This window comes from Haliotis rubra, unplaced genomic scaffold, assembly GCF_003918875.1.
Source record: "Haliotis rubra isolate DU_JTF1 unplaced genomic scaffold, ASM391887v1 Scf69, whole genome shotgun sequence".
NCBI classification, from domain to species: Eukaryota; Metazoa; Mollusca; class Gastropoda; order Lepetellida; family Haliotidae; genus Haliotis; species Haliotis rubra.
The window spans coordinates 2,523,618-2,551,562 of record NW_025767401.1 but is presented as its reverse complement, the minus strand read 5'-3'; the positions used below and the strand labels follow the sequence as shown (position 1 = coordinate 2,551,562).

At 39.1% G+C, this 27,945-nt stretch overlaps 1 protein-coding gene across 2 annotated transcripts; it reads left to right on the top strand.

Moving 5' to 3' along the window:
- The first annotated feature begins 16,125 nt into the window (after nt 1-16,125).
- LOC124258323 lies at nt 16,126-27,745 on the top strand. Of its 2 annotated transcripts, XM_046692410.1 has the most exons (5): nt 16,126-16,493; nt 20,681-22,250; nt 23,777-24,310; nt 25,172-25,490; nt 26,434-27,745. In XM_046692410.1, exons 2-4 carry the CDS (start codon nt 21,419-21,421, stop codon nt 25,465-25,467), a joined length of 1,662 nt encoding a protein of 553 aa, XP_046548366.1. In that variant the 5' UTR covers nt 16,126-16,493; nt 20,681-21,418; the 3' UTR covers nt 25,468-25,490; nt 26,434-27,745. The 2 variants fall into 2 exon arrangements, with proteins under 2 accessions (XP_046548366.1, XP_046548365.1); XM_046692409.1 differs by having other exon boundaries at nt 25,172-27,745.
- The last annotated feature ends 200 nt before the right edge of the window (nt 27,746-27,945 follow it).

Genomic DNA, 27,945 nt, shown 5'->3' with positions numbered 1-27,945 from the left:
TAGCTCTGCCTTATAATCATTATATCAGCATATGTGAAACTACTCGATCAGCAAATATCATGTTTAATCCTAATATAATATTAGCAAATGAATGTGTCCAAACACAGTTTTGATTTATGCTTTAGCACACCTTCGTATCACATTCCCTTTAAGCGTCATGCCCGTATATATGTTAGTAGCGGTAAGAAAACATCTTTCTATCAAGAATGAACCTGTTTTTATAGCTATAAGTCGTGTGGTTATGTGTGACCTGGCCCATTGTATGTACAATAAATTATTCCTGAGGTTCTGGATACTGACTCATGCCATCTTGAGCTATGGGTTGTTTGTCGAGATCTCTATATGTTCAGGCCGTCGTGAGAAAGCTGTTGTATTGATGAATGCGGCCTACAACACCATTCACTAAAACACTTAGGGACCAACACTCCATAGTCATAAGACACGTCTTTTTTCAGGGTCCTCTGGCTTTTCTTCTTCACTTAACAAATCGTCATTCATTACTTGATGCTTAGTTCTTTTATTAAAAGACACTATATGTATGGATCCGGATAGAATTGGTCTTCATTAATCCATGCTTGTCGTAAGAGGCGGCTAACGGAATCGGGTGGTCAGGCTCGCTGACTTGGTTCACACTTGTCATCGTATCAAAGTTGCGTAGATCGATGCTCATGACGTTGATTACTGGATTGTCTGGTCCAGATTCGATTATTTTCAGATCGCCGTCATATCGCTGGAGTATTCCTGGGTGCAGCGTTAAACAACAAACAAACAAATATCAAACGACACATTATCAAATAAACAATCCATTCCACAATCGACATCATATTCAATGTTTTACCCCTAATATTACCCGGACATTTAACATTCACGCAATAGATACGGGACGGAAGACCCAGGCAGGACGGAACAAGGCTTACAGTCATATCGTTGTGAACTGATCGCGTTATTCAATAATGTGCACTTGGCAGTTAACAGGTCAGGTCAGTACATTGTACTTAAATAGAACCAACTCATGTTTGCTATGACAAGCAAATTTACAACATAAGATCATGAGACATCGTAAGAACCTTGCCACTTATAGTTTTGGTTCATAAAACCAAATAGCCATCTACCTTATGTTTTTATGTTCTTTTACAGATAGAAAATAATTTCACAATCAAATATATAGTTAGTCGTAATATAAATTCTTAATTACCTAAATGACATAAGGTATAGGGATGTGTCAACTGCACATAAAACGAATTGCCGTTTCACGGGATTTCACTTTTCTCCTCGTATCTCGTATTGATTTATTATAATTTACTGATTGAAATACATAAATGCAAGAAAGAGGGTTCGGGTGATCCTGGCATGTCAGGCTGGTAAGGCTCATCCCCAACCCAAGACCCTTGCTCCCTCTGTAGCTACACGCAGACCAGACAATGAATGGAACCAGGAAGAGCTCCCTAAGAACGGTTCAGAGAATGTGAATTTTCCCCAGCACTACATCTTCTACATTAACAGGAATTTTAGATTGACTGTGTTCTTGGCATCAAACAAACCCGGGTACGCTCCTTCAATGTCAGTCAAGAGAGTAGGTGGCATCAAACCTACGGCACCAAGAACGATGGAGAGTTGGACAACTTCGTACTTTGGATGCAAGGTCCTCATGTTTACCGTGTTGTTCCCTTATCTTGTCTATTAGTGTCAAAGGGGAAAGTTTTCAATGATAAAAATATTTTAGTTTATTCACCCCAAAAAAAACACATGGTGAGGTTTGTTCAGCTGGATCGGTCTGATGCTCTATACGGCCCTATTCAAGAGCATATTACAGTTATCTATTTTGCATATTCTCTGTCCTATCATGGACTGATTTCTGAGTCAAAATCACAAGCATTGCGAAGTAAGAAATAGAAAGTTCGAGATGCTGTGTTTGTACCGACCCTGGGCATCCACTGACATTATCTACACTTCCTATGTATAGTCACATGTTGACAGTTATGAGTGGGAAATGACTGATACTGAGCATCAAAAAGAAACCCTTCTGTTTCACCTTTAAGGCCTGCTGACTTTTTTCGAGAAGATGATTCCACAGGGGTGCTCTTCTCAAAACAGGGCATATAGACGTGATGCAGAGCAGCTCCATAAACAACATCAACTGAGCTTGTGTTGATTGGATTTGTTGACACTTGTTTATTTTTTCAGCAAAACTGAACCATCAGCAAACTCAACAGTAAACCTGAGTGATAATGTCCAACATCTTTGCCTCTTTTGAGAATAGTGTGGAATACCCTATTTTCATCCTGATCAGACAAATAAGTATGCACACACGCCCAATCACAATTAAAAAATATACGCTATTGCGGGAAGACCGAGGATGGCAGGATCTATATATTGCCTGATACATTTCTTCGTGTAAGGATGTCAATACCCTGAATTTCTTGCCTTGTCCTGTAAGTATTTGCTACTTTGACTTTTATTGCGAGCGTTCAGCTCTGGAACGCAGTCTACATTTGCATTCTGATCGAATTTATATCCTTTATATGAGCAATCTTGGAGTTTGTGTCTTACCTGCATTCCTGATTTTAAGCACGTATAAACCTAACCTTCCATGATATAGCGTCAAGTACAGTGTCGTCGTAGTTAACTACAGTACTTCCAATGGCTTTTAAATGCATGTTCTTTGCATGTTTGACTGTTACAGACTAAACTGTTAACTACCCGTGAAGATCCAGGATGGAATTGGTCTTCGGCAACCCATGTTTGTCGTAAAAACAGGATCGTGTGATCAGGCTTGCAAGCGTGGTTGGTAGCTGAACTGTCTTGTCCAGACTCGATTATTTACAGACAGCTGCCATATAGCTGGAATACTGCTGAGTGCGACGTTAAACAACAAAGAAACAGATACTAAACGACACATAATCAAATTAACAATCCATTAAGTTTATCGACATCATATTCAGTAATATGCCTCCTAATATTGCCCGGACATCTTAATATTCATGTACGAACAAACTTCAAATTTTGAAATTTGAAATCAAGTAAGGTGCACATATGTAATGTCGGTAAGCCACTTCGATACCGAAACTTCCCGAACGATCAAATCTCTCCTGTTTGTTGACCAGGAACGGTAACTAAAATCTATTTGCTGCCGTTAACAATGACAACAAATATACACACAAAAATGTATCGTAACATCGCATATTTTTCATCGTATCAACAGGTTGCACGTGATGTTCGCCTTTGATCGCAGCACGTGTATATCTAAAAGTACGGAGCACCCAAAGGGTAAAAATAATCATACAAACCTACAGAATTATGATATGAATATATATGGCTATATGGGGATTAGAAATCACAGGTGTAGCGATACTTTGTTCCATGTGTATACCTACTCCACACCAAGCAGTCGCTTGTGCAGATAGCCACAAATGTCAATATGTACAGTTGTTAAAATAGGATAGGTATGTGTTAGTTAAAGTCCCCTATAGATATTACAAATACGAAGTTGGTTCGGCTCTGGGTTATTTCAGCAACTTAGTACAGCATTATACGACGCCTCACACGACTGTGTTTCCCACATGAAAAAATCGTGACAAACAACACATTAACACATTAACACATTAACCTCCAGGCTATCCCGTAAGCATTACAGAAATGACAATTTCTTAAAAGCTTACATACACGAATCTTGTACACTTGAGTCAGGCATACACTAGTTTGGATTGCAAATATTTGAATATAATAACATTGATGTAATCACAAAAGACAGGTTAATTGAACATGCACATTTATTACTCACCTGTTGAAGATATCACTGTTTAAATCTACAAGGTTATTACACATTGTGTAATAATATCGCGTGCTGCCGGAACTATTTGCACTCTGTCACATGACCGAGTATGCGCGTGAACAAGTTGTGCGGGCGTAATGCACTCGTTGGATACTTTGGACGGAAGTTTCAAGTGTTCTAAGCTCGGTTGCGAGTAATAGCATAAAAAAAATAATTGGTTGGTTGAAGTCATTTGGTCCCTTTTTCACTACCCTTGTTTATTTAAAAAAATCAAATCAAATACGCTAATGATGACAATCATACATGTATTCATACGCGTTACCTCTGTTTATAACGGCGTAATGTACTCGTTTTGTAAGTTGAATTCTGAGATATTATATTGCTAATTTTGGGGTAAGTAATAAAATACTAAACGATGTCCCATGTAATACCATATTTATGAAACTCCTGAATGGTGTTGCACGGAACATCGTTTAGTATTTTCTATATGTGCAACAAAAATGTACCACCATGAAAATTAGTGCATGTTAACATGGCTTGTATTGCAATGCACAGAATAACAAAGTTCATGAAAATTCCTGCAATGACTACTAAACAAGATTTGGATATATACACTGACGTACAAGTAATATCTAAATGTACATAGTTCATTATTACTAATGCATTATGTAACGCATAGCTTGATGTCTAGTTAAAAGTGGCACATTTGTTGACTGTCGATAGACTTTATGTTTGGTCGAGTTCACAGCCATTCGCTGGAGAAACTTAAGTCACAACTGCGCGTGCAATGTATGATATCCACTAATTAGCTCGGCTGTGTAAGACATCCTTTAGTTAGAGAAAGCATGGATAGATCATGGTGGACTCGTGTTTTCTTTTCTGTTTAAAGCCACACCACAGTCTGCATTGAGTGATTGATATTATGAACAAAATACCATTTCTTAGTCAAGAATACCTACTGGTTTTGACCAGTCTATTCATAATATGTTAAAACTGAATATATATTTTTGACATGTAAAGATCATTTGGATAGAAACTGATTATAATCAATCTTCCGATAAAAATGCATTAGGTCATGCATTGATACGCTATAGGCTGACATCAATCACTCGTTCGTCACATGTCAATAACATGTCAGCTACATATCGAGATACAATGTGCTTAAAGCGTTCTAAATGTATAAGTTCACTTAGGGCATCGAAGATTAACCTACATTTATATGTGAAAAATTAATTTTGAATGATAATCACCTCTTCGTTGTCTTCCAATTCACAGGATAGAAACAGGCCTAAAGGTGATTAAGTGTCTTCATCATTCGCAGCATCATCGCTTTAGACGTGAGCTGTACATGTACATGAAATAAGAAACAAGTGTTTCATGCTCTTAGAAGTCAATGTATGAACTGATCACATTATTTCTTTCTTTTTGTGACCAGTTCATATATTGATTTATACATAATTGAATGAACTGATTTATGGAAAATGAATACTTACCAATAACTATTGTGGAATAACTGTACTGAGTATATTTGGCAAGTTGTTTACTTATATTATCAACCACAGATTAGATAAATGGGCTGATGTCATAGATACGTTATACGAGGATCAAACGGGCTTTAGGAAGGGATAATATATACTCATGCCAATAATGGTTGTCACCCCCTCCCACCCAACCCCACAACCACCCCACACACCCACCCACACCCCCTCTCCAAATAAAAAATTGGAAGGGGGTGACAACCATTATCTCAACTCAAAGGGTGGAAAGTTCTACGCATTATTTGTGGATTTTGCAAAGGCTTTTGATTCTGTGCAGCAGAATAAACTATGGGGACTTCTGCAATCGCACAATCGCAGGAGTAAAATGAATAAAATGTTGAATAGTATATACGAAAATGTTAAAATGTGTGTAAGGAATAAGCATGAATTATCTGAAGCTTTTATTAGTGAACTAGGTGTTCAAGGCTGTATTTTACGCCCTTTCCTTTTTACGTTTTTCATTAATGAATTGGCAATGTAAATATGTAACACATGTACGAATGGGATCCAACTACGCCCAGATACAGTGCAACTATTTCTGCTACTCTTTGCATATGATATTGCATTATTATCTAGTACTGTTAGCTGTTTATAGAAACAAATAGATGAATTAGACACATTTTCTGACCAATATAAATTGTGTAAACAGAGACAAAACCAAAAGTATCGTCTTTAAGAAAGGTGGAAAACTTTCTAAATTAGAAAAAAGGTATTGTAAAGGGAAACTACCAGTGTGTATAAGTACCTTGGTGTATATTTCTCTAATATCCTTTCCTGGTACAAACACACAACACAAGCGTCAGTACAAGCCTAATTTATTTGTTTAAAAACATGAAATGTCCTTTAACACATTCTTTAAAATATTCGATATGAAGATAAGCCCAATACTTCTATATGGCACTGAAATAAGGTATGATAGCATTGAAAGAGTTATTTCATGCAAGCAAAGTGTCTTTGTGCAAAACCGAACACATGTAATATTATGGTTTACGGAGAATTAGGTAAATTCCCATTGTTTAAATATTCCTCCATTAAAGCCATAACGTATTGGGTAAGATTACTGCATATGCCATGCCATAGGTTTCCGAAAAAAATGTTATGATATGATGAAATTGTATGACGAAAATGGGAAAAGAAATTAGGTGACTGATAATAGAGAGTTGTTGTACAAAATAGGTTATGGTTATGTATGGTGTGATTACAATGTTCAGTCCCATGCAAATTGTATCATAACATTTACACAAAGAATGAAAGATATACATTTCCAATCTTGGTCAAAAACATTACTTCTATCAACAAAATGTTAATAATATAATCGATGCAAATCTAATATCCGTTTTGAAGACTATTTAGCAGAAATCGACGTAAACAGGTTTCGTATATATCTCTCTCTCGCTTTCGTTGCTCTTCCCATGAATTATTTATTGAAACTGACAGGTATGCAGGCATGCCAAGAGAAAACAGAATATGTCAATTATGTAACATCAACACTGTAGAAGATGAATTACATTTACTTCTAGTCTAAGCCATACTATTATAAGCATCCAAGTGTAAGAAAATTAATCTCATTGTTAAAAGATACTAACAAATTATTATTACAGAATCTGGCAACGTGTATCTATACCGCTATGAGTTTAAGAAAAAAGTTTGTTATAGAAAAGAATGTGTAAGAATGTGTAAATGAACTAACTGCTCATGTAAACTTTAAATGTACTACATGCCTATGGCCTTTTTAAGACTGAATAAAGATTGATTGAAGCAGGAGCATCGACTAATTTATTATAATATGATTTAGACCCAACTTTAATTCATTCAAATATACAAAGACAATAAACCACCCTTATAACGAACTCAAAGTGAGCACCCACTTTAGTTCGTATGTGTTGATCGTTATCATCTTGAAAGCGAAATGCAGGTTGAATATCTGATTTAATACAAAATAGCGTGTGTGCTCTTATACTCACTCACTCACTCACTCCACTCACTCACTCACCAAACGAAAAATATCTATGCATAACTCAAAGACATGCACCCAAAGGAGAAACGCCAGTTGATAATATACATAACTTAGAGGAATGGATAATCCTTGATCAGAATTCACCCCTCATCACTTATATTCTTTGGAACAAACAATTTCAAGGATCGGGGAGTCAACTGTTTGCGTTGGTTGGTGGCGTGTCAAAGATCGGGGAGTCAACTGTTTGCCTTGGCTGGTGGCATGTCAAAGATCGGGGAGTCCACTGTTTGCCTTGGTTGGTGGCGTGTCAAAGATCGGGGAGTCAACTGTTTGCCTTGACTGATGGCATGTCAAAGATCGGGGAGTCAACTGTTTGCCTTGGTTGATGGCATGTCAAAGATCTGCTTTGCCTTGGCTGGGAGTCAACTGTTTGCCTTGACTGATGGCATGTCAAAGATCGGGGAGTCAACTGTTTGCCTTGGCTGATGGCATGTCAAAGATCGGGGAGTCAACTGTTTGCCTTGGCTGATGGCATGTCAAAGATCGGGGAGTCAACTGTTTGCCTTGGTTGATGGCGTGTCAAAGATCGGGGAGTCCAAGATCAAAGATCGGGGAGTCAACTGTTTGCCCTTGGCTGATGGCATGTCAAAGATCGGGGAGTACACTGTTTGCCTTGGTTGATGGCGTGTCAAAGATCGGGGAGTCAACTGTTTGCCCTTGGATTGTCAAAGATCGGGGAGTCCACTGTTTGCCTTGGCTGATGGCATGTCAAAGATCGGGGAGTCAACTGTTTGCCTTGGCTGATGGCGTGTCAAAGATCGGGAGTCCACTGTTTGCCTTGGTTGATGGCATGTCAAAGATCGGGGAGTCAACGGGGAGTCAACTGTTTGCCTTGGTTGGTGGCGTGTCAAAGATCAAGATCGGGGGAGTACACTGTTTGCCTTGGTTGATGGCATGTCAAAGGAGTCCACTGTTTGCCTTGGTTGATGGCATGTCAAAGATCGGGGAGTCAACTGTTTGCCGTGGTTGATGGCGTGTCAAAGATCGGGGAGTCAACTGTTTGCCTTGGTTGATGGCATGTCAAAGATCGGGGAGTCAACTGTTTGCCTTGGTTGATGGCGTGTCAAAGATCGGGGAGTCCACTGTTTGCCTTGGCTGATGGTTCAAAGATCGGCTGTTTGCCTTGGCTGATTGCATGTCAAAGATCGGGGAGTCAACTGTTTGCACTGATTTTGTCAAAGATCGGGGAGTCCACTGTTTGCCTTGGCTGATTGCATGTCAAAGATCGGGGAGTCAACTGTTTGCCTTGGTTGATGGCATGTCAAAGATCGGGGAGTCAACTGTTTGCCTTGGCTGATGGCATGTCAAAGATCGGGGAGTCAACTGTTTGCCTTGGCTGATGGCATGTCAAAGATCGGGGAGTCACACTGTTTGCCTTGGTTGATGGCGTGTCAAAGATCGGGGAGTCAACTGTTTGCCTTGGTTGATGGCGTGTCAAAGATCGGGGAGTCCACTGTTTGCCTTGGCTGATGGCATGTCAAATATCGGAGAGTCAACTGTTTGCCTTGGCTGGTGGCGTGTCAAAGATCGGGGAGTCCACTGTTTGCCTTGGCTGATGGCATGTCAAAGATCGGGGAGTCAACTGTTTGCCTTGGCTGATTGCATGTCAAAGATCGGGGAGTCACACTGTCAAAGATCGGGGAGTCACTGTTTGCCTTGGTTGATGGCATGTCAAAGATCAAAGGGGAGTCAACTGTTTGATGGCTGTCAAAGATGGCTGGTGGCATGGCGTGTCAAAGATCGGGAGAGTCCACTGTTTGCCTTGGCTGATTGCATGTCAAAGATCGGGGAGTACACTGTTTGCCTTGGTTGATCGGGGAGCATGTCAAAGATCGGGGAGTCAACTGTTTGCCTTGGCTGATGGCATGTCAAAGATCGGGGAGTCAACTGTTTGCCTTGGCTGGGTTGGCATGTCAAAGATCGGAGAGTCAACTGTTTGCCTTGTTTGATGGCATGTCAAAGATCGGGGAGTCCACTGTTTGCCTTGACTGATGGCATGTCAAATATCGGAGAGTCAACTGTTTGCCTTGGCTGGTGGCGTGTCAAAGATCGGGGAGTCAACTGTTTGCCTTGGCTGTGGCATGTCAAAGATCGGGGAGTCCACTGTTTGCCTTGGCTGATGGCATGTCAAAGATCGGGGGTCCACTGTTTGCCTTGGCTGAGGGCGTGTCAAAGATCGGGGAGTCAACTGTTGGCCTTGGTTGATGGCGTGTCAAAGATCGGGGAGTACACTGTTTGCCTTGGCTGGTGGCATGTCAAAGATCGTGGAGTCAACTTTTTGCCTTGGCTGATGGCATGTCAAAGATTTGAGAGTCAACTGTTTGCCTTGGGTGATGACGTGTCAAAGATCGGGGGTCCACTGTTTACCTTGGCTGATGGCGTGTCAAAGATCGGGGAGTCAACTGTTTGCCTTGACTGATGGCATGTCAAAGATCGGGGAGTCCACTGTTTGCCTTGGTTGATGGCATGTCAAAGATCGGGGAGTCAACTGTTTGCCTTGGCATGTGATTGAGTCAACTGTTTGCCTTGGCTGATGGCATGTCAAAGATCGGGGAGTACACTGTTTGCCTTGGCTGATGGCATGTCAAAGATCGGGGAGTCAACTGTTTGCCTTGGTTGGTGGCATGTCAAAGATCGGGGAGTCAACTGTTTGCCTTGACTGATGGCATGTCAAAGATCGGAGAGTCCACTGTTTGCCTTGGTTGATGGCATGTCAAAGATCGGGGAGTCAACTGTTTGCCTTGGCTGATGGCATGTCAAAGATCGGGGAGTCCACTGTTTGCCTTGGCTGATGGCATGTCAAAGATCGGGGAGTCCACTGTTTGCCTTGGCTGATTGCATGTCAAAGATCGGGGAGTCCACTGTTTGCCTTGGCTGAGGGCGTGTCAAAGATCGGGGAGTACACTGTTTGCCTTGGCTGATGGCATGTCAAAGATCGGGGAGTCAACTGTTTGCCTTGGTTGGTGGCGTGTCAAATATCGGGGAATCAACTGTTTGCCTTGACTGATGACATGTCAAATATCGGAGAGTCAACTGTTTGCCTTGGTTGATGGCGTGTCAAAGATCGGGGAGTCCACTGTTTGCCTTGGTTGATGGCATGTCAAAGATCGGGGAGTCAACTTTGCCTTGGTTGATGGCGTGTCAAAGATCGGGGAGTCAACTGTTTGCGTTGGTTGGTGGTGTGTCAAAGATCGGGGAGTCAACTGTTTGACTTGGTTGATGGCGTGTCAAAGTACCCCTACGGCGTGGACCGTTGTAAATAAGAAAGAGAACATGATTGTCAGTTCCAGACTCAATTATTTAAAGACCCGTGAAGATCCGGGTTAGAATTGGTCTTAAGCAACCCATGCTTGTCGCAAGAGGTGACTAACTCGATTGCTTCACCGAAACGTCGCTCATATCAATAATAATGAAGTTTAACATCCATAGAACTCTCCTCGCTGCTCATCACACCAACTTATAAATGCCACTCAAGGAAGCTTTCAAATTAGCGTTTGGCTTTTCTCATGTCCACTGAAACTGCCACTCCAAGATTTAAGTGGAAAGCTGTTCCGTTTAAAAACGTCTTAATCTTGTTTAATCAAAACCCATTGATGTATCAGAAACATTTGAAAAACACTTTAAGATAATTTCCTATTTTCACTTACCATACTCTCGCGCGTTATATTTTGAGTGTTTAAGGTGAACAGTTGACCAGCCTTTCATGTGTTTATGGCAAGTGCCACCGGCGGGACGGGATAAGCTCACCTCTTCGCATACACCTATTATTATCACGTTAATTTTCTTGATGTGGAAAGGGCTTTGTTTTTTATACAGAATTGTATAATTCTTATGTCTTACAGGTGCTTTTAAAAATAGTACATACTATTAGAAGAGATTTCTTATAATTATAGAAACAGTTTTGGGCTTCCATTAAACTAAAGACTCTATTTTCCACTGGAATTGAAAACAAAATGTACCAGGAAAACAATCCTTGGCTGCCGAAGACAAAAACTCATGTTTGTGCTGTTTGCATTTACAGCAATACACAGACAGTCTTTTATGTAAAATTCTTCCTAATCCTGCTTTGAGGAATCCATCCTCAACAAAGCCGTACATAAATTATACAAACACAATACATAATTAATATATTATAATCGCATATGCTAACAACAACTAGTTCTTTGTTAATGACTATTCCAAATATATATCATATTTAGATTATTTCCGGAGGTAAATTTGAAAAAGAAATGGGATATAGGATATATTTAATTAGTGAGAACAGTGATTCGTGCGTGTTGTACCATCTGATGTTATCACTATGAGAGGGTGAGTATAAGCTTGACGAAATTTGCATTTAAGTTATTAAGTTAACAGAGTTTTGTTGCCTTTACGTAACAGAATGAAGACATGAAGAGATTTTTTTCTATAAATTTCAAAATAATATTATTGAAACTTCAAGTTAGCATCGCGTAATGAGCCGTAATCGCAATCATAAAATTGCATGATGCCAACTTGAAATTTCAGCTTTGAAGATACTAACTTGAAATCTAAAGATAATAAGCTATCTCGGAATAAAATAATTATCATATTATAGTTTACATGACTTGTTACATTATATTTAATTACATTAGCTTGAAATTTCAAATTTCACGCATTGTATCTTACAATTTCAACTTAGTATGTTGAAATGACTTCGTTGTAGTTTCATTATAAATATAAAACAAACGACCCAAAAGGCCTCTGTACCATATCATTTTGACTTTTTATTATAGCATCCTGTTGGAAAACACATTTTAGAAAGTACATTGCATAAAGTCGTTAAACCTATTCATTTGGAAAGTACTCGAAAATGGCCGTCGAGATGCCTTAGGACCCACAATGTCTACACAGCCCACTCGATGACGAAGGGATGCTTGGGGTGTGGCAGTAGAGAGTAATACGTGATTGATCTATTCATTAAGGGACATCTCCCCCCATCGGGGAATGGAATAATAAAGGAAGCGGTCATCAATCATCAGAATAGGACTTTTTTTTCGATATGTATAAATATAAGGACATTTTTAAATTGCCACTTCATACCTCCCTCTTGCTGAGATCGTCAAGTGTAAGTATGTTCGTTTGATGTTGTATTTACTTAATAGTAGTATACATCGGCATCAGTACAAGGACTGACTGACTGACTGAGTTTGGTTTTACGCCGCTTTTAGCCATATTCCAGCAATATCACGGCGGGGACACCAGAAATGGGCTTCACTCATTGTACCCATGTGGGGATGCCTAGCGGTAAAAGCGTTCGCTCGTCACGACAAAGACCTGGGTTCGATTCCTCACATTGGTACAATTTGTGAGCCAATTTCTGGTGTCCCCTGCCGTGATATTGCTGGAATATTGCTAAAAGCGTCATAAAATCGTACTCACTCACTTAAGTTATATATTTAACTGGAATAGGGGCGCATTTTAAACAGAGACAATGATGAAATTTGCTTTCGTTTGGACAAATTACATTACTACAATTATAAGGAAACCTGGCAGTACTTGCAGGTTAGTTACATAATACACAGTAAACAAGTTAACACGTGAAGATCAGGGTTAGAGTTGATCTTCAGTAACCCATGCTTGTCGTGAGAGGCAACTAACGGGATCGGGTGGTCAGGCTCGCTGACTTGGTTGACACATGTCATCGTATCCCATTTGCGTAGATCGATGCTCATGCTGTTGATCCCTGGATTGTCTGGTCCAGACTCGATTATTTACAGACTGCCGCCATATAACTGGAATATTGCTGAGTGCGGAGTAAAACTAAACTCGCTCATTCATTACCACTTTGAGCATCGATCTATGCAGTTAGAATGGCATATGCCAACAAAGTCATTAAGTCTGATATTAAATATACACAAAGTACTTAATTAAGCACCCCTGTATGTTTCAATAATAGGTTTTCAACACGCACATACAACTTCTCGTGGTGACCACGATAGAATTACCCATATGATCCTTTGACTCATAAAACGACAAAATGATTGGAATCCATACTGTTTTTAAGATGATAATTGCTCATTTAAAAAAACCCCACTGATTTCATACAAAACCATGTCTTTACAAGTATGACCCTGGAATGTTTAATGTTGAATTTATTGGTGTAACCTCCATGTGAATGTATGACAGCTAGCACTCTCCTCCTCATACCCCCTGTCAGCCCCCTGATCCTCTGAAGGGGCAGTACACGCCATTCCTCGTGTAAAGTAGCTTCCAATTGGGCCAGGTTCTGTACAGGAGGATTCTTTTGTTTCACACGACGACCAATCATGTCCCAGATATACTCCAAAGGGTTATGATTGGGGCTCATTCAATCCTGAGATATGTCAGTGGGTGCTAAGAACTAAGTTCTTTGTGTATATATTAGTTAGTTCTTATATTAAAAAAAATCCCCAAATGTTGTGATATGAATGATAATTATGCTCTGAGAACTTGTTTCTACATTTGTGACATTTAATGTACGGATACTTGGTTCCCAGGTTCCAGTCATCATGATGAATCTTCTCACCGTCGCCGTTTTTGCCAGCCTTATGGTTGCTACTATGGGTACCTATGGTGGCATCGGCGGGTTTGGTCGTGGTATTGGACTTCATGGGGGTCTTGGAGGTTTTGGGGGTCTAGGGGGCCTAGGAGGTCTTGGAGGTGGTCTGCACAGAGGTCTAGGTTTTGGAGGGCTGCACGGAGGCCTTGGTCTTGGAGGTCTTGGGGGTTTTGGTCTTGGTGGCCTTGGAGGTCTTGGTGGCCTTGGAGGTCTTGGGGGCCTTGGAGGTCTTGGGGGCTTTGGAGGTCTTGGAGGCTTTGGAGGACTTGGAGGCTTTGGAGGACTTGGAGGCGGCCTGTACGGTTTTGGACGCGGTCTCCATGGACTGGGAGGTCATGGTTTCGGTGGCTTCCGTGGTAAGAAATATTAAATACGCTGATATAAACAAAACACACTGAATACAGAGGCTCTGATTAGGCATAGGGCTTAGCTTTTGACGCTGGCCGCTGCTTAAAATTACTGTACTATACCAGTGTCGTAAATTCCTACAAAGTATTGTCTTCCACTTGACCATCGACTATTTTAACATATGACACATTGTGGTGTATGGCTCATATACTGTTTAACGGTAACGTATTATTTTATGTAATAAATTCATCCAATCTTTTAAAAACAAACGCTTATTTGCCACTTATTAGCTTCATGCTTTTTGCAGGATATTAATCGGGGAGAAGCGATTATATCTTCTGAAATCCGAACAACAATCTACAGAAAATGTTATTATACAGAATTAAAATTTGCAAATTGTTCCTTTGTTATTTGTCTGTTGTTAAACCCTTGACAATCCGGGTCGGGCGATGGGGTAGCCTCGTGGTTAAAGCGTTCACTCGTCACGCTGAAAACCTGGGTTCGATTCCCCACATGGGTACAATGTGTGAAGCCCATTTCTGGTGTCCCCCGCCGTGATATTTCCGGAATATTGCTAAAAGAGGCGTAAAACCCAAATGTTGGTCGTAGGATTGTTTGTCAGGCCTCTAAAGACGCACTCCGCAATATACACGCTGTTTACCAAATCACTGAACGTCACAACCAGTTACAGCCGGTGGTGGGTGGGTAGACCAGTGTCACGCCGAATGCACGGGTTCAATTCCCTACATGGGTACCAGGGTATGAAGCTCATTGATGGTCTCACCCGCCGTGATATTGCTGGAATATTGCAAAAGCCACGTAGAAAGCAACACATGATTGAATGAACGACCATAGGTTACAAGGGTCCTGTTCTAGTCCTAAGCCCCCATGGATTTCCGGCAACTGAATGGATCGGGATGCCACAAGTGACTTTGCCTGAATGAGTGAAGGTTGATTTTCAGCTTTTACTTCTGACGCTAACAAACTGTGTTCACGAAAGTATCTTTTCAATAATTTCCAATTTTACAGTATATTTCTTACGAATAATGTGTGAAAATGTTAATGATTTTAAAAGTTTGCCAGTCAGTCTCCTACAATAATTATATATTATGCGTGGTCATGAATTTCTGAAATGACGTCAAGGGAGTTTTAGAATCTTATCGGTGTTAACGCATCCATTACAATGATAGAATTCTTGATTGAGTTCTTGTGTTCTGGAGGGAGTTCTTGATCTCTGGAATGAGTTCTTGAGTGAGGCCTTGATCACTTGCGTGAGATCTTGTGTTCTTGAGTGAGTTCTTGATCTCTTAAATGAGTTATCCAGTCAGTTCTTGACCTCTGGAGTGAGATCTTGTGTTCCTGAGTGAGTTCTTTGGTGAATTCATGATCTCTTGCGTGAGTTCTTGTGTGAGTGAGAGAGTGAGTACGAGAGTGAGCGAGGGAGTGATAGTGCTCTTTAAAACAATCTGTGTGTGCGCAGTTATATCTAGCGTTACATATGTCTCCTTGTCTGTGTCTAGGGATAGTCTAGTGGTTAAAGCGTTCGCTCATCACGCCGAAGACCCCGGTTCGATTCTCCGTATGGGTACAATGTGTGAACCCCATTTCTGGTGTCCCCGCCGTGATATTGCGGGAATATTGCTAAAAGAGACATAAACCCATACTCACTCACTCACTAAAAATAGTGAAAATGAAATTCCACTCTGACACTGTCATGTATACAGAGTTATTTGCCGTAAGAATCGAAAAATTTTGGGATCGTATATTATGGTGATTGTTGTATTTGAACTCACATCTTGCGTAATACCAGCGATAACACACATGCAACCAATATCATCTGAAACAGAGTTACATCCCTTGAAATGTAGACGCGGAAGTGAATCAGTACACCTGGACATAACAGTCCACACTTTAACAGCGATAAGATGAGAAGGTGTTTCATTTACCTGTGATACGGTCCTATATACAAGTTATAAATCTGGCAAATCGCTTTTGATTATCTGGGCATGCACTCGCCGTGACTCGAACCAGCATGGCGTAAGGAAGCGTGACAGGAGGCCCACGTTGTTGGGTCACACTCACAGATGTAAACTATATTTATTTCACTGGATATCGGCGTGTGTTAACTATGTGTGATCATCGATTGTTATTGCCTTATAATTGCTGGTACAAGCGGGTAGATGGACTACAGGGGTGACCGCCTATCAGCCGCGATGTCTGGGACTTTCGGAAATATACCCGACCTGTCTGGTCTTGGAGGTAACCATCGAGAGTTGTTTGCAGTTGTTTACGAGAATAACAAAACGCTTACTACTTCATTTTGTAGTTGCACTTAACTTTATTTGCAGTGAAGTGACTAAGAAGAATTTAGTTCTTATTGGAGGAAATACTCGCGCATCAGCTGTATGTGGACATTGTACGCATGTCATGTACACTAGGGGGGGATCACAGCACACCTTGTTAGAGTATTAATAAGTTAATCAGATATGCTTAAAATTACGGGGGTGGGGGGTATGGGGATTTGATTTTGTACATGACTTGCATGGGGTCACTTACTTATATAATGGTCAGATACTCAACCAGGTTGAAACAGACTTATAGTGACTGACCCAAGCATAACTAAGTTAAAATCTTAAGGTGTAGTACATTAATTAATTTAAATCCTTCACACCCACAATGAAACTAATACCAAATACTAATAATATTCATATTAATACTAATGCTAATATTAGTACTAATTACACTATATACTATATACACTGTACACTAATAACTGAATGCAAATGTTAGTACTAACACTAATAACTAATGCTAATATTAGTACTAATTACACTATATACTATATACACTGTACACTAATAACTGAATGCAAATGTTAGTACTAACACTAATAACTAACGCTAATATTAGTACTAATTACTACTATATACACTGTACACTAATAACTGAATGCAAATGTTAGTACTAACACTAATAACTAATGCTAATATTAGTACTAATTACACTATTTACTATATACACTGTACACTAATAACTGAATGCAAATGTTAGTACTAACACTAATAACTAATGCTAATATTAGTACTAATTACACTATATACTATATACACTGTACACTAATAACTGAATGCAAATGTTAGTACTAACACTAATAACTAATGCTAATATTAGTACTAATTACACTATATACTATATACACTGTACACTAATAACTGAATGCAAATGTTTAGTACTAATAACTTATAACTAATGCTATTATATTAGTACTAATTACACTACTATATACACTGTACACTAATAACTGAATGCAAATATTAGTACTAACACTAATAACTAATGCTAATATTAGTACTAATTACACTACATACTATATACACTGTACACTAATAACTGAATGCAAATATTAGTACTAACACTAATAACTAATGCTAATTTTAGTACTAATTACACTATATACTATATACACTGTACACTAATAACTGAATGCAAATATTAGTACTAACACTGAAAACTATCAATCAATGAATCAACCTTTATTCCGTTCTGAAGAGTTTGTGAGTTTAGTTTGACGCCGCACTGAGCAATACTACAGCCATATGCGGCGGTCCGTACTGTAAAGCCACAGAATATATAGTACATAAAACGTACATACATTTATATTCGCCCGAGGAGTAACTTTTACATTTTTTCAAATATTATTAACTTTCTTTCTTTGTAATGTTGCATGGAATGTAAACATTGATAAATTATGAAGTATTAAAATGTTTGTACTTAGTAATGATATAAATTTAATAACGTTTGGATATCTATAAAAATGATTTGGTAAATATTTTCTTCTAAGATCTGAGTACAGCGGACAAACAAGAAGGTAATGGTACTCATCCTCGACAATGTTTAAATCACATAGTTGGCATAGTCTCTCTAGTCGATTAATGTTAGTATAGCGTCCAGTTTCTATAAATAAATCATGAGATGAGGTGATAATGCAACTGGGAACTTCTTTACTGTTATCTTAGAGAGGTACCACTCCAAACTTATTTGCGCTTTAAAAGGTTTGTAATAGAAACATTTGTTTGATAGAGTCAGTGATTCAAACCATGTCTGCACATAAATATCCTAAGTCTTTGAGTCAGTGACAAGATAACATTAGGGTGGCAGCTAACGTTTTGGTCTTACCATGCGTTACCAAACCTGTTTTAAACAGCAATGTTTTTATATTCGTACCCACATATTTTTCCATTATTGTCATAAACTATCATCATATTGTAACACATTTTGGGAAATCTGCGTGCAGGCATGTTCAACAATCTTAACCAGTACTTGATAGCCTTAACTTGATAAAATATGTGCATTTGGAATTTACCACATTCACCATAAACCATAACACTAGATGTACTTGTCTTAAAGCCAAGAAATATTTTACAGACATAAAAATGTTGTAAGCCCCAGACTTCAGATCCATACAGTAGTATTGGGCTTTTTTTAACATCAAATATTTTAAAAGGCGGCTTAAATGAAACATTTCCTGAAACATTTAGCTGTTTATAGATACAAATAAAACCTTTTGAGCTTGTATTGCTGCCATTTTAGTGTGTCTATTCCATGACAGAGTTTTGGTGAAGTAAACACCTCAATATTTATCGAACGATGTTATTTCTAAAAGTTCTCCTTTGAAAAACCATTTTTCTTTACCCGATATTTTGCCACCTTTTTTTAAAAAACTACAACCTTCGTTTTATCTCTGTTTACACTTAGTTCCCAATTATCACACTAATTCTCTGATTCATCGATTTGTCTCTGTAGACCATTAACAGTAAAAAAAGGAAAATAATATGATATCATCTGCAAATAAAAGCAAACACAGCTGCGTAATATCAGGATGTAATTGGATGCCATGATTGCAATTTTAATGAATTTGAGTTGCTAATTCATTTATGAAGAACCTCAACAGAAAATGACTTAAAATACAGCCCTGTCTTATACCTAACTGGCTTGTAAACGTTTTTGAGACATCGTTATTATTTCTTACACATACCTTTACATCTTTATAAATACTGCATAAAAGTTTATTCAGTTTCCTACTCAAGCCATGCATTCGTAAGAGATTCCATAGTTTATTTCTTTATACCGAGTCAAATGCTGTAAAGAAATGTACAAAAAGAGCATAAAATTTACCACCTTTAGTTCTTAAATACTTTTGTACAATTGTTTGAAAAATATAAACATTGTCAGCTGTTGAGTACCCTTCTCTAAATCCCGCTTGCTCTTCATTTATTTTATCCAGAGTATCTGCCAATACAACTAGTCTTTTATTAATGATATAAGTAAACGTTTTACTAAAATATGCTAAGGAGGGTAATCCCTCTATAATTAGTCATACTATTTATATCACCTTGTTTATAAATGGGGACAATTACACCAATTGACCAAGATTGTGGGAAAATACTAGTCTCGGGTATAACATTAAATATTAGTTCCAAATACGGTATTATTATATCCGCTGAATTCTTAAAACATTCAGGAGTGGTATAATCCATACCAGGGGATTTGTTGCACTTGAGATGTTGAATCCTTTCAAGTATCACTAATAACTAATGCAGATATTAATCCTAATACTAATTACGCTGTATAGTTTGTTGTTTAGTTGACAGTTTGGCAAATATCCCTGACTGCCAAACTCATACATCAAAATTAACAGTGTTTGTCGTTATCTAGCGTGTCATTAGGTATGTGAACCCGGTTTCTATTCCCCACATGGGTACAATATGTGAAGCCCTTATCTGGTGTCCACCGCCGTGATATAGCTGGAATATTGCTAAAAGCGGCGTAAGACCATATTCAGTCACTCATTAAGTCTGTGCCTTTTGAACGATGTCGTTAGTGATATATTGTTCCTTATGTATGCATTTATTGTTAAGCAAGGTATATTGTTATTTCAAGGTATATGACGAAAACCTGAAAATAGTCCAGTGCGGACCGGAAAATCCAGTGATCGATATTATGAGTAATGATTCACGTCGTCACTGAGCCTGATCACCCGGCCCACTTGGTCGCTTCTGGGGACCAAACCTTACCCTAACTCTGCCCAGATTGTCAGACATTTAATTAAAATCCCCATACATTATGTTTATTTGTTTGGTTGGTTGCTGTTTAACTCCGCACTCAGTAATGTTCCAGCTGTGTCACGGCGGTTTGTAAATAATCGAGTCTATTAACATCATGAGCATCGAGCTATGCATTGGGATACGATGGCATGTGTCAAACCACGTCAGCCAGTCTGCCCACCCGATCCCGTTAGTTGCATGGGTTGCTGTAGACCAATTGTAACCCTAATCTTACCATACATTATGACTGAAATCACCATACTTTTGTTCTGTGATTATGTGCGAATAAAAGGCTGGTTTTAAACAAGGAAAAAGTATCAATATCAGAATCTATTTTTTCAGCCACAAGCAGCACACACAGACAAAGTGTCGATTCAGTTCAAGGACGTGCTCCAGATGACGTAACAGAGGCCATCCTTATTTTTGATATGAGAGAACAGAGCAATACATATATCAAAGGAGTTCCCATTGATCGTCAAGGTTCAGATGTACATAGTAACGGTTTCAGGAGATATTTAGAGGAGCGATTCCATGTTAGTACCAGTAATATACTTATGAAAGAGTTTCAAAACGAGACAGTTGCAATATTAGTTACTGATGAACAGATGCAAGAAATGCAAGTTGTGTTTATAGATATAATTGACAAATGTCCTTTGTGCATCAGTATGAAAAATAATGAAACCATTTCGAACTTATTTGGCGTACATTTTGATGAAACAGGGCGTCGTGTTGACGCTGTGTATATCCAAGGTGGGGAGGAAACTCCTTGCAGCGTTCTGAAAACTGGGGAGTTTGGGAAACTTGCCACGCAACCGTTCGGTAGAAGCTATTTGTTTCTTGACGAACAGTTGAAATTAGGTATTCGTAGACATCTTGACGAAAAAAAAGACGAGATCTCATATATTGACTGTAACAAGAGTGACACCATCAGCGTCATCAGAACAAAATTGAAAACAGAGTTCCCGAGCTTATTCCAAAGGGACACAACCCTGTTGTTCTGTGATTCTAATGGTATTGTTCAAGACACCACAATGGTAGGAGATACTGACGGAAGGCATATTCTCACGGACAAAAGTGATCATGAAACAGTATATGTTGACTCTATTTACAGCTCGTTCAGATAGCAGACAAGTTAAGTTTAATTGTAAGGGGCGACAAATGATCACTATAATTCAGAAAAACGACACCATCGCTGATTTAAGACGGTCTATTTCGAAGATTATTCACCACCCACCTGCGGGCATCAAACTCACCATAGGTGAAAAAGAACTGCCTGATGTGAGGAAAGTCTCCGATCTGCTTACAGTGAGACCAAAAGCTATCATCTGTGTTGAAATGACGACACCACAGCAACTGACTTTCATACACCACAGGGATGAAACGACTAAAACATATATATTAACTGCCTTTAGGCTAGACCCTGTTGATGGACTTAAAAGAAAGCTTGCATATCAGATGAACGCAGATCCGTTCAATCTTCAGTTGTACAGAAATGGTTCTGTTTTTGGTGGAAATATAACCGTTTGTAATATGGGTTTAGGAAGTGCCGAAGAAATAGAGGTTGTAGTTCACTCTCATCGTATACGTGTGTTTGTGACGTGCTCTGAAACTCCTGTCAAAAGAGTTATTGTTGATGACAGTAGCACCTTTACCGTTCGTCAGCTCCAACAGTTTCTCAGCATTCTCTTCTACACACATGTGGAAGCCATTGGTGTTGTTTATAATGGCATGACACTTGATTCTTCTTCAACATTGAATGAAGCTGGACTAACTCACGAATGTACGTTATCATTAACGTATCTCTCGGAACACGACACCGTACAAAACACAGGATCCGCAGTGGGCACCGTAGCTGGAGAGCGGGAAATAGAAGGACCTATGGATGTTACTGATCAAAGTCAGGCCAGGCCTGGTAAGTATGCGAATATCTATTAAGTGTTTATTTAGGTTATTTTATCTTGTTCTCATCAAGTTTCGCTTTTGTTTTATAAAACATATATATTTGTCTTTCTTTTTTAATTTTTTTATCGATTAATTCTGTCGAGAAGATGGAGAGCAGGTTCCGGAGTCGTCAAAGACAGGAACCTGAAATTATGGGTTCGAATCCCGATTAAGTTTCTGGGGGTTTTTTTTCACCAAAGCTATTAACGTCTAAGACCGTCATGACTTCACAATCGCATCAAGCTGCAATTCAGTTCAACCCTCCTCACTCCACCTACTTGTCATCATTTGATAATTTTGTTATATACTTTTTTATATTCGGTCATATATTTCTATACTTATTTGATCCGTTAGTGTTTCATGAGTCCGTATCTGGCTCTCCTGGAACTGATGCTGACCGCAAGAGGCTGCTACTCGGACAGGGTACACAGGCTCAGTGACGTTATTATTTGCGTGTGATGATCATGTACACCCGACAGTGTGCATGTGCATAGCTGCTCATGATATCAATCACTGGTTCTGCTGACCAAGAAACCATTATACAACATGTAGCTACTAGGTGATATATGTATGCCGCTGGGACATTGCCTGTACGTTAATCATATGCATCTAACAAACAAATTGTCCTTTTAGGTTTTGTTTGTTGTTTAACGCCTCAATATTCATATGGCGACAGTCTATGAATAATCGAGTCTGGACCAGACAATCCAGTGATCAACAGTATCTTTCTTATGATATAGCGGTAAAAAGTTACATCAAGATGTGAGTGTTAGAAATGGCATCGCTCATATGATGGCGATGACACCTGGTGGTCACCATGTAAGCATGTCCCCAACAACCCATGCTTGCCATAAGAGGCGACTCACGGGATCGGATGGTCAGGATTGCTGGCTTGTTTGACACATGTCATCGCATCCCAATTGCGTAGAAGGATGTCATGCTGTTGATCACTGGAGTGTCTGGTTCAGACACGATTATTTACAGACCGCCGCCATATAGCTGGAATATGTCTGAGTGCGGCGTTAAACAACAATCAACCAATCAATCATAACTGCTGTGAACTTCAAGCAAATATAGTACCTCAGTGTTAAATAATACCTAGTTTTGACTGTCCTCAAAAAACAGATTACAAAGGTGAAAATGGAAAAGTAGCAATGTAAAAATACGAATGGACCTTTGAAAGTCATTAATCACAGCAGAGTTTCGCGAAAAAAGCAAAACCATAGAAATGTAAGATTTCGAAGCAGCGTGCATATTAGACTAACGCTTAGTCTTGAATATATATAATTTTGATAGAAACAAACAAGTCCTTTTAAATTGAAAAGGCGCCCCAGAGAGAAGAGAGATTCAGAACCTGTAAATTCTAGGCTTGCTTCATTTAAGGCTTTAACATTGCAAAAATGGATGGGCGGTTGGGAAAATAATGGTTCAGGGTCTGTGAGACTACATCGGTATGTGAGAAATAATTATTTTTCAGTGACTTCGGGATTGTTTCAGGAGACGTCATGCAGAGTCGCGTATGCAAAGCGATGAACACAAAGACAAGGGTCCCCGGCATCAGGGAAGAGAAGACAGTATCAGGGACAGCACAGAACTCAACTGAACGCATGGTCACGTCCCGACTAATAAATATGCCCGGACAATCAACTGCTCTGGCAACAGATGTCATGATGCCTGTTGAAACGAATGCAGCCACTGCAACATCTACAACTCGACAGAATCCCTGGCGATTCCCAAATCCTCCTCCGAACGCGAACCAGCAAGTCTCAAACACTGAAATGTCGTTAGTTCATCAAATTCCGCAAACAACAGTGCCATTCGAACCCGACAGTGGTGACAATGGTGGACAGAGAGGGTACTTTAGATATAGGTCTGAGTGTGAACTTTGGCTACCACAGCCTTCAGACGCACCTTCGTCCTTACCCTTAATTCATCGAAGTCACTCCGACTGGTATATGACATGTAATGCTATTCCCGGTCCCATGTCATCTTCATTATCTCTGCCGTCATTGCTACAGGATCCCATCGATGGTATGTATTAATTTATGTTACACTTTTGAATATGTATAGTATCTTCCACGTTGGGCGACGCTCAAGAATGGGCTCAACTTAGTAGTGTTTGAATTGGGAATCGAACTCGAAATCTTCAGAAAGAGCGAACGCTTTCACCACAGGGCTAACGGAGTAGGGTTTCATTCATCCTTTAGTATTATAAAAGAGAATATCATCACCGGGTACACCACGACCGGTGTTCAGATGAACATTGCCTTATAGTTACCTTGCCTTCTCGTGTGTTTGTGTCGATTGTCACCAGTGGGGAAGGATACTTCTCGCTAACATCTTATATTATTACCAAGTGATAGATTTTTATAAGCACATGTTTAAGATAGATTTGGAGTCGTACAATGGACTTACTTGGTTTGGGACAATGTTTTGACGCTTATATTTCTTTTGGGCATTGTACAAGTAATTATCTGTATTGATGGTGATGGGTGACTGCACTATGATCATTTATAATTACCGTGACGTTTAATGCATAGAGTAGCTCTAGTATGGGTATCTTCTTGTGGATTTGTGGATGTTGCTACTGAACTAGGAAGATAAATGAGAATTATCAAAACTGGGCCTTCGATTTGATGAACAATGTTGTTAAATCGTTCGCTCGTCATGCTGAAGGCCCGGGTTCGATTCGAAGCGCCTTAAATCCCAACGAACAACAGGACAAGGAAGCCAGGTGGTTAAAACATTCATTCAACATGACGAGTTATTGAATTGTCAATTTTTATCCAGGTTTTACGTGCGTGTAGCTTATATTTAGCTTTTATCAACATTTTAGGTTTTTATAAATAAAAATGTGTTACATAGAAACTAACTATAAACGTATCATTCTAGCCGTTCCAGATCGTATTCTCGACGATCTTGCTGGGAGGTTGGGAAATGACTGGTATACACTTGGAATTCGGCTTGGATTGGAGACACACCAACTGAACGGAATCAAGCAAGATCAGAAAGATGATCTCTGGAACCAAGCTTACCAAATGCTGTTCCGGTGGAAGAAAACAAGGGGGAAACTTGCCACCCTGGAAACACTGTGTGCAACGTTAAGAGAGTGTGAACTCGCAGCCCACGCAGATTCTATTGAAGAATGGAATACCAATGTTTCAAATCAAAGAAGTATAAGAAACTAGAAAATATGCTTCCTGCATAACTGGTCGTCACAGGTTTTGTTACAGTCCTGAAATTGTAACCAAATTATGCAAAGAAAAGCGCCCTAAGCTTGCGATCCTTCTTGGATTTAAATAACGATTTAAATAAGGGGCCAATGTTTGTGTGGGAGTTTGTATGTATTTTGTACTTTGTAATGAACTGAGAGAAACCAACTGGTTTGGAAATGTATATTTATGACGAAACAAGAGACTTGAAAAATACATTTTTCTTGTTGGATGTAAATATCTTTAAATGATTCAAAATATATATTGAATTAAATATTTTTTTGCAAATGTCCGTTATCAATTAGACATAAAGAACGTGTAAAGTAAATTGGTGATCATTGATCGTTTGCTGATATGGAATTCTAGGAGAAGTGGTCAAAACAATAGGGGCGGTGGGGTAGCCCAGTGGTTAAAGCGTTCGCTCGTCACGCTGAAGACCCGGGTTCGATTCCCCAGATGGGTACAATGTGTGAAGCCCATTTCTGGTGTCCCCCACTGTGATATTGCTGGAATATTGCTAAAAGCGGCGTAAAACCACACTCACTATATATACAATAAGGGACAAAAGATACTGTCCATTGTTTATGGTACTTCAGTACTGATCACTGTTCTTTGCTTGTTCAGTAGGACTGTCCTGAGGATGTTCAATCCTTCTGTTTCCTCTGTTGATATGGAAACTAAGCTGATCAAGACAACTTCGAATGCCAAATATTGTAAATGTTCTAAACAAAATCACTCACACCCGAGTTTATTATGGAAAACACATATGACAATTAGAGGTGCAATTCTAAACAACTGTCGAATTTTAATCACATACAACAAATTTATCTTTTTGCAATTTAGTATCAATCTGCTCCAACAATTTCAGTGTGGAAAGTTCAGCATCAAATTCAATTTACTCCTGAAGAATTTAAACTAGAAAATATGCTTCCTGCATAAATGGTCGTTACAGGTTTTGTTACAGTCCTGAAATTGTATCCAAATTATGCAAAGAAAAGTGAATGTTTTGGCTGCGCCGTAAGCTTGCGATCCTTTATCGATTTAAATAACGATTTAAATAACGGACCAATGTTTGTGTATTTTTCTTGACAATTGTTGCTTTGTATTCGATAATAGAAAACAAAATTTCATCTGAATTACAGAATTAATATATTTTCAGTGTTTTAGGATTCTGTGAATTTCCAGTTGGTTACAGGTGTCAGAATTCCTTAGGGTTTCTATGGTAACAGGTGCCAGTATTTTCTGACGGTTAGAGTTTTCCTGATTCTATGAGATGAGACTCCTTAAAGTAAAACTGCCATAATCATAAGCATTTATGTGGACTCGGTACTCGTACTGCTGTCAGTCGCTCTTCAATGAACTTCGCCGGCTGGCCCTCGAGGACCAAAAACTCAAACATATCCATTTCTGCCGTTTCAATTGGAGTACATGTGATCAGATGTCACGTGACCGTACACTAGCGACATGTGCATCTGTGTATTATGTTTATGTGAATGACATGAACAATTGTTCAATAACATACAGTTATTATTATCGTGGACATATCAGAAGTATATTTTAGGCTCAAAAATTTTGATAGCCCCCGCGTACTTTCGATACGTGTTTGGCATTCACATTGTCTTGAGATACACAGCCTCCAGTACCGTAGCGATTTGTCAGTTTTCTGAATTTCCCTGCAGCTTATATAAAATGAAAAGTCAAGTCGCAGTTGCAAATTATGTTTGTATGTGATAGTTATGAAAATGTAGTTTATTACATAGACCATGGTAGACCGAGCTGTCATTCGAAAACATTCAACGGAACGTTCTGTGGTCTAAGGGAGACAACTCCATGTTATTTTTTAGAACAGCTGATCAATTGGCTCAGTTCATATGCACATTGTGTTGTTATAGGCTGGTGTAATTTGTGTATCGTTTTGTTTACGGACGAAATGACACAAACAGATATAATGTTATAGTTATAATTTATACGTGTAAGTATAACTTGTAGTAATTCCGGACTTGGCGGTTGAAGATAAGAATTTACGCCTGATAATCTATGAATGAAATAAAGGCAAAGTTATGCTGAAATCCAAACGAAGAGTGAGTGAGTTGGGTTCTACGCCGCTTTTAGCAATATTCCAGCAATATCACGGCGGGTCTTACCAAAGAACATCTCTAACAGTTATAAAAAATGCCTCCCAATCAACATGTCATACACAGTGTGTTTTTACGTTTATACCTCCATGAACGCAATAAAAATATAATGGAAGTCAGTTCATAAATGAAGCTGTCATTATTACGCGCCATTCAAAGGATTAACGGGTCCATAATTTCCAGAATATTTCTTATTAAAGATATCAGGATAACGTGTGATTCAAAGGAATAAAGATGCCTTAATCTACAGGTGAGGTGAGGTGAATTTGGGTTTAACGTCGTGCTTGAGAATATTTCGCTCATATGACGACGTGCATGC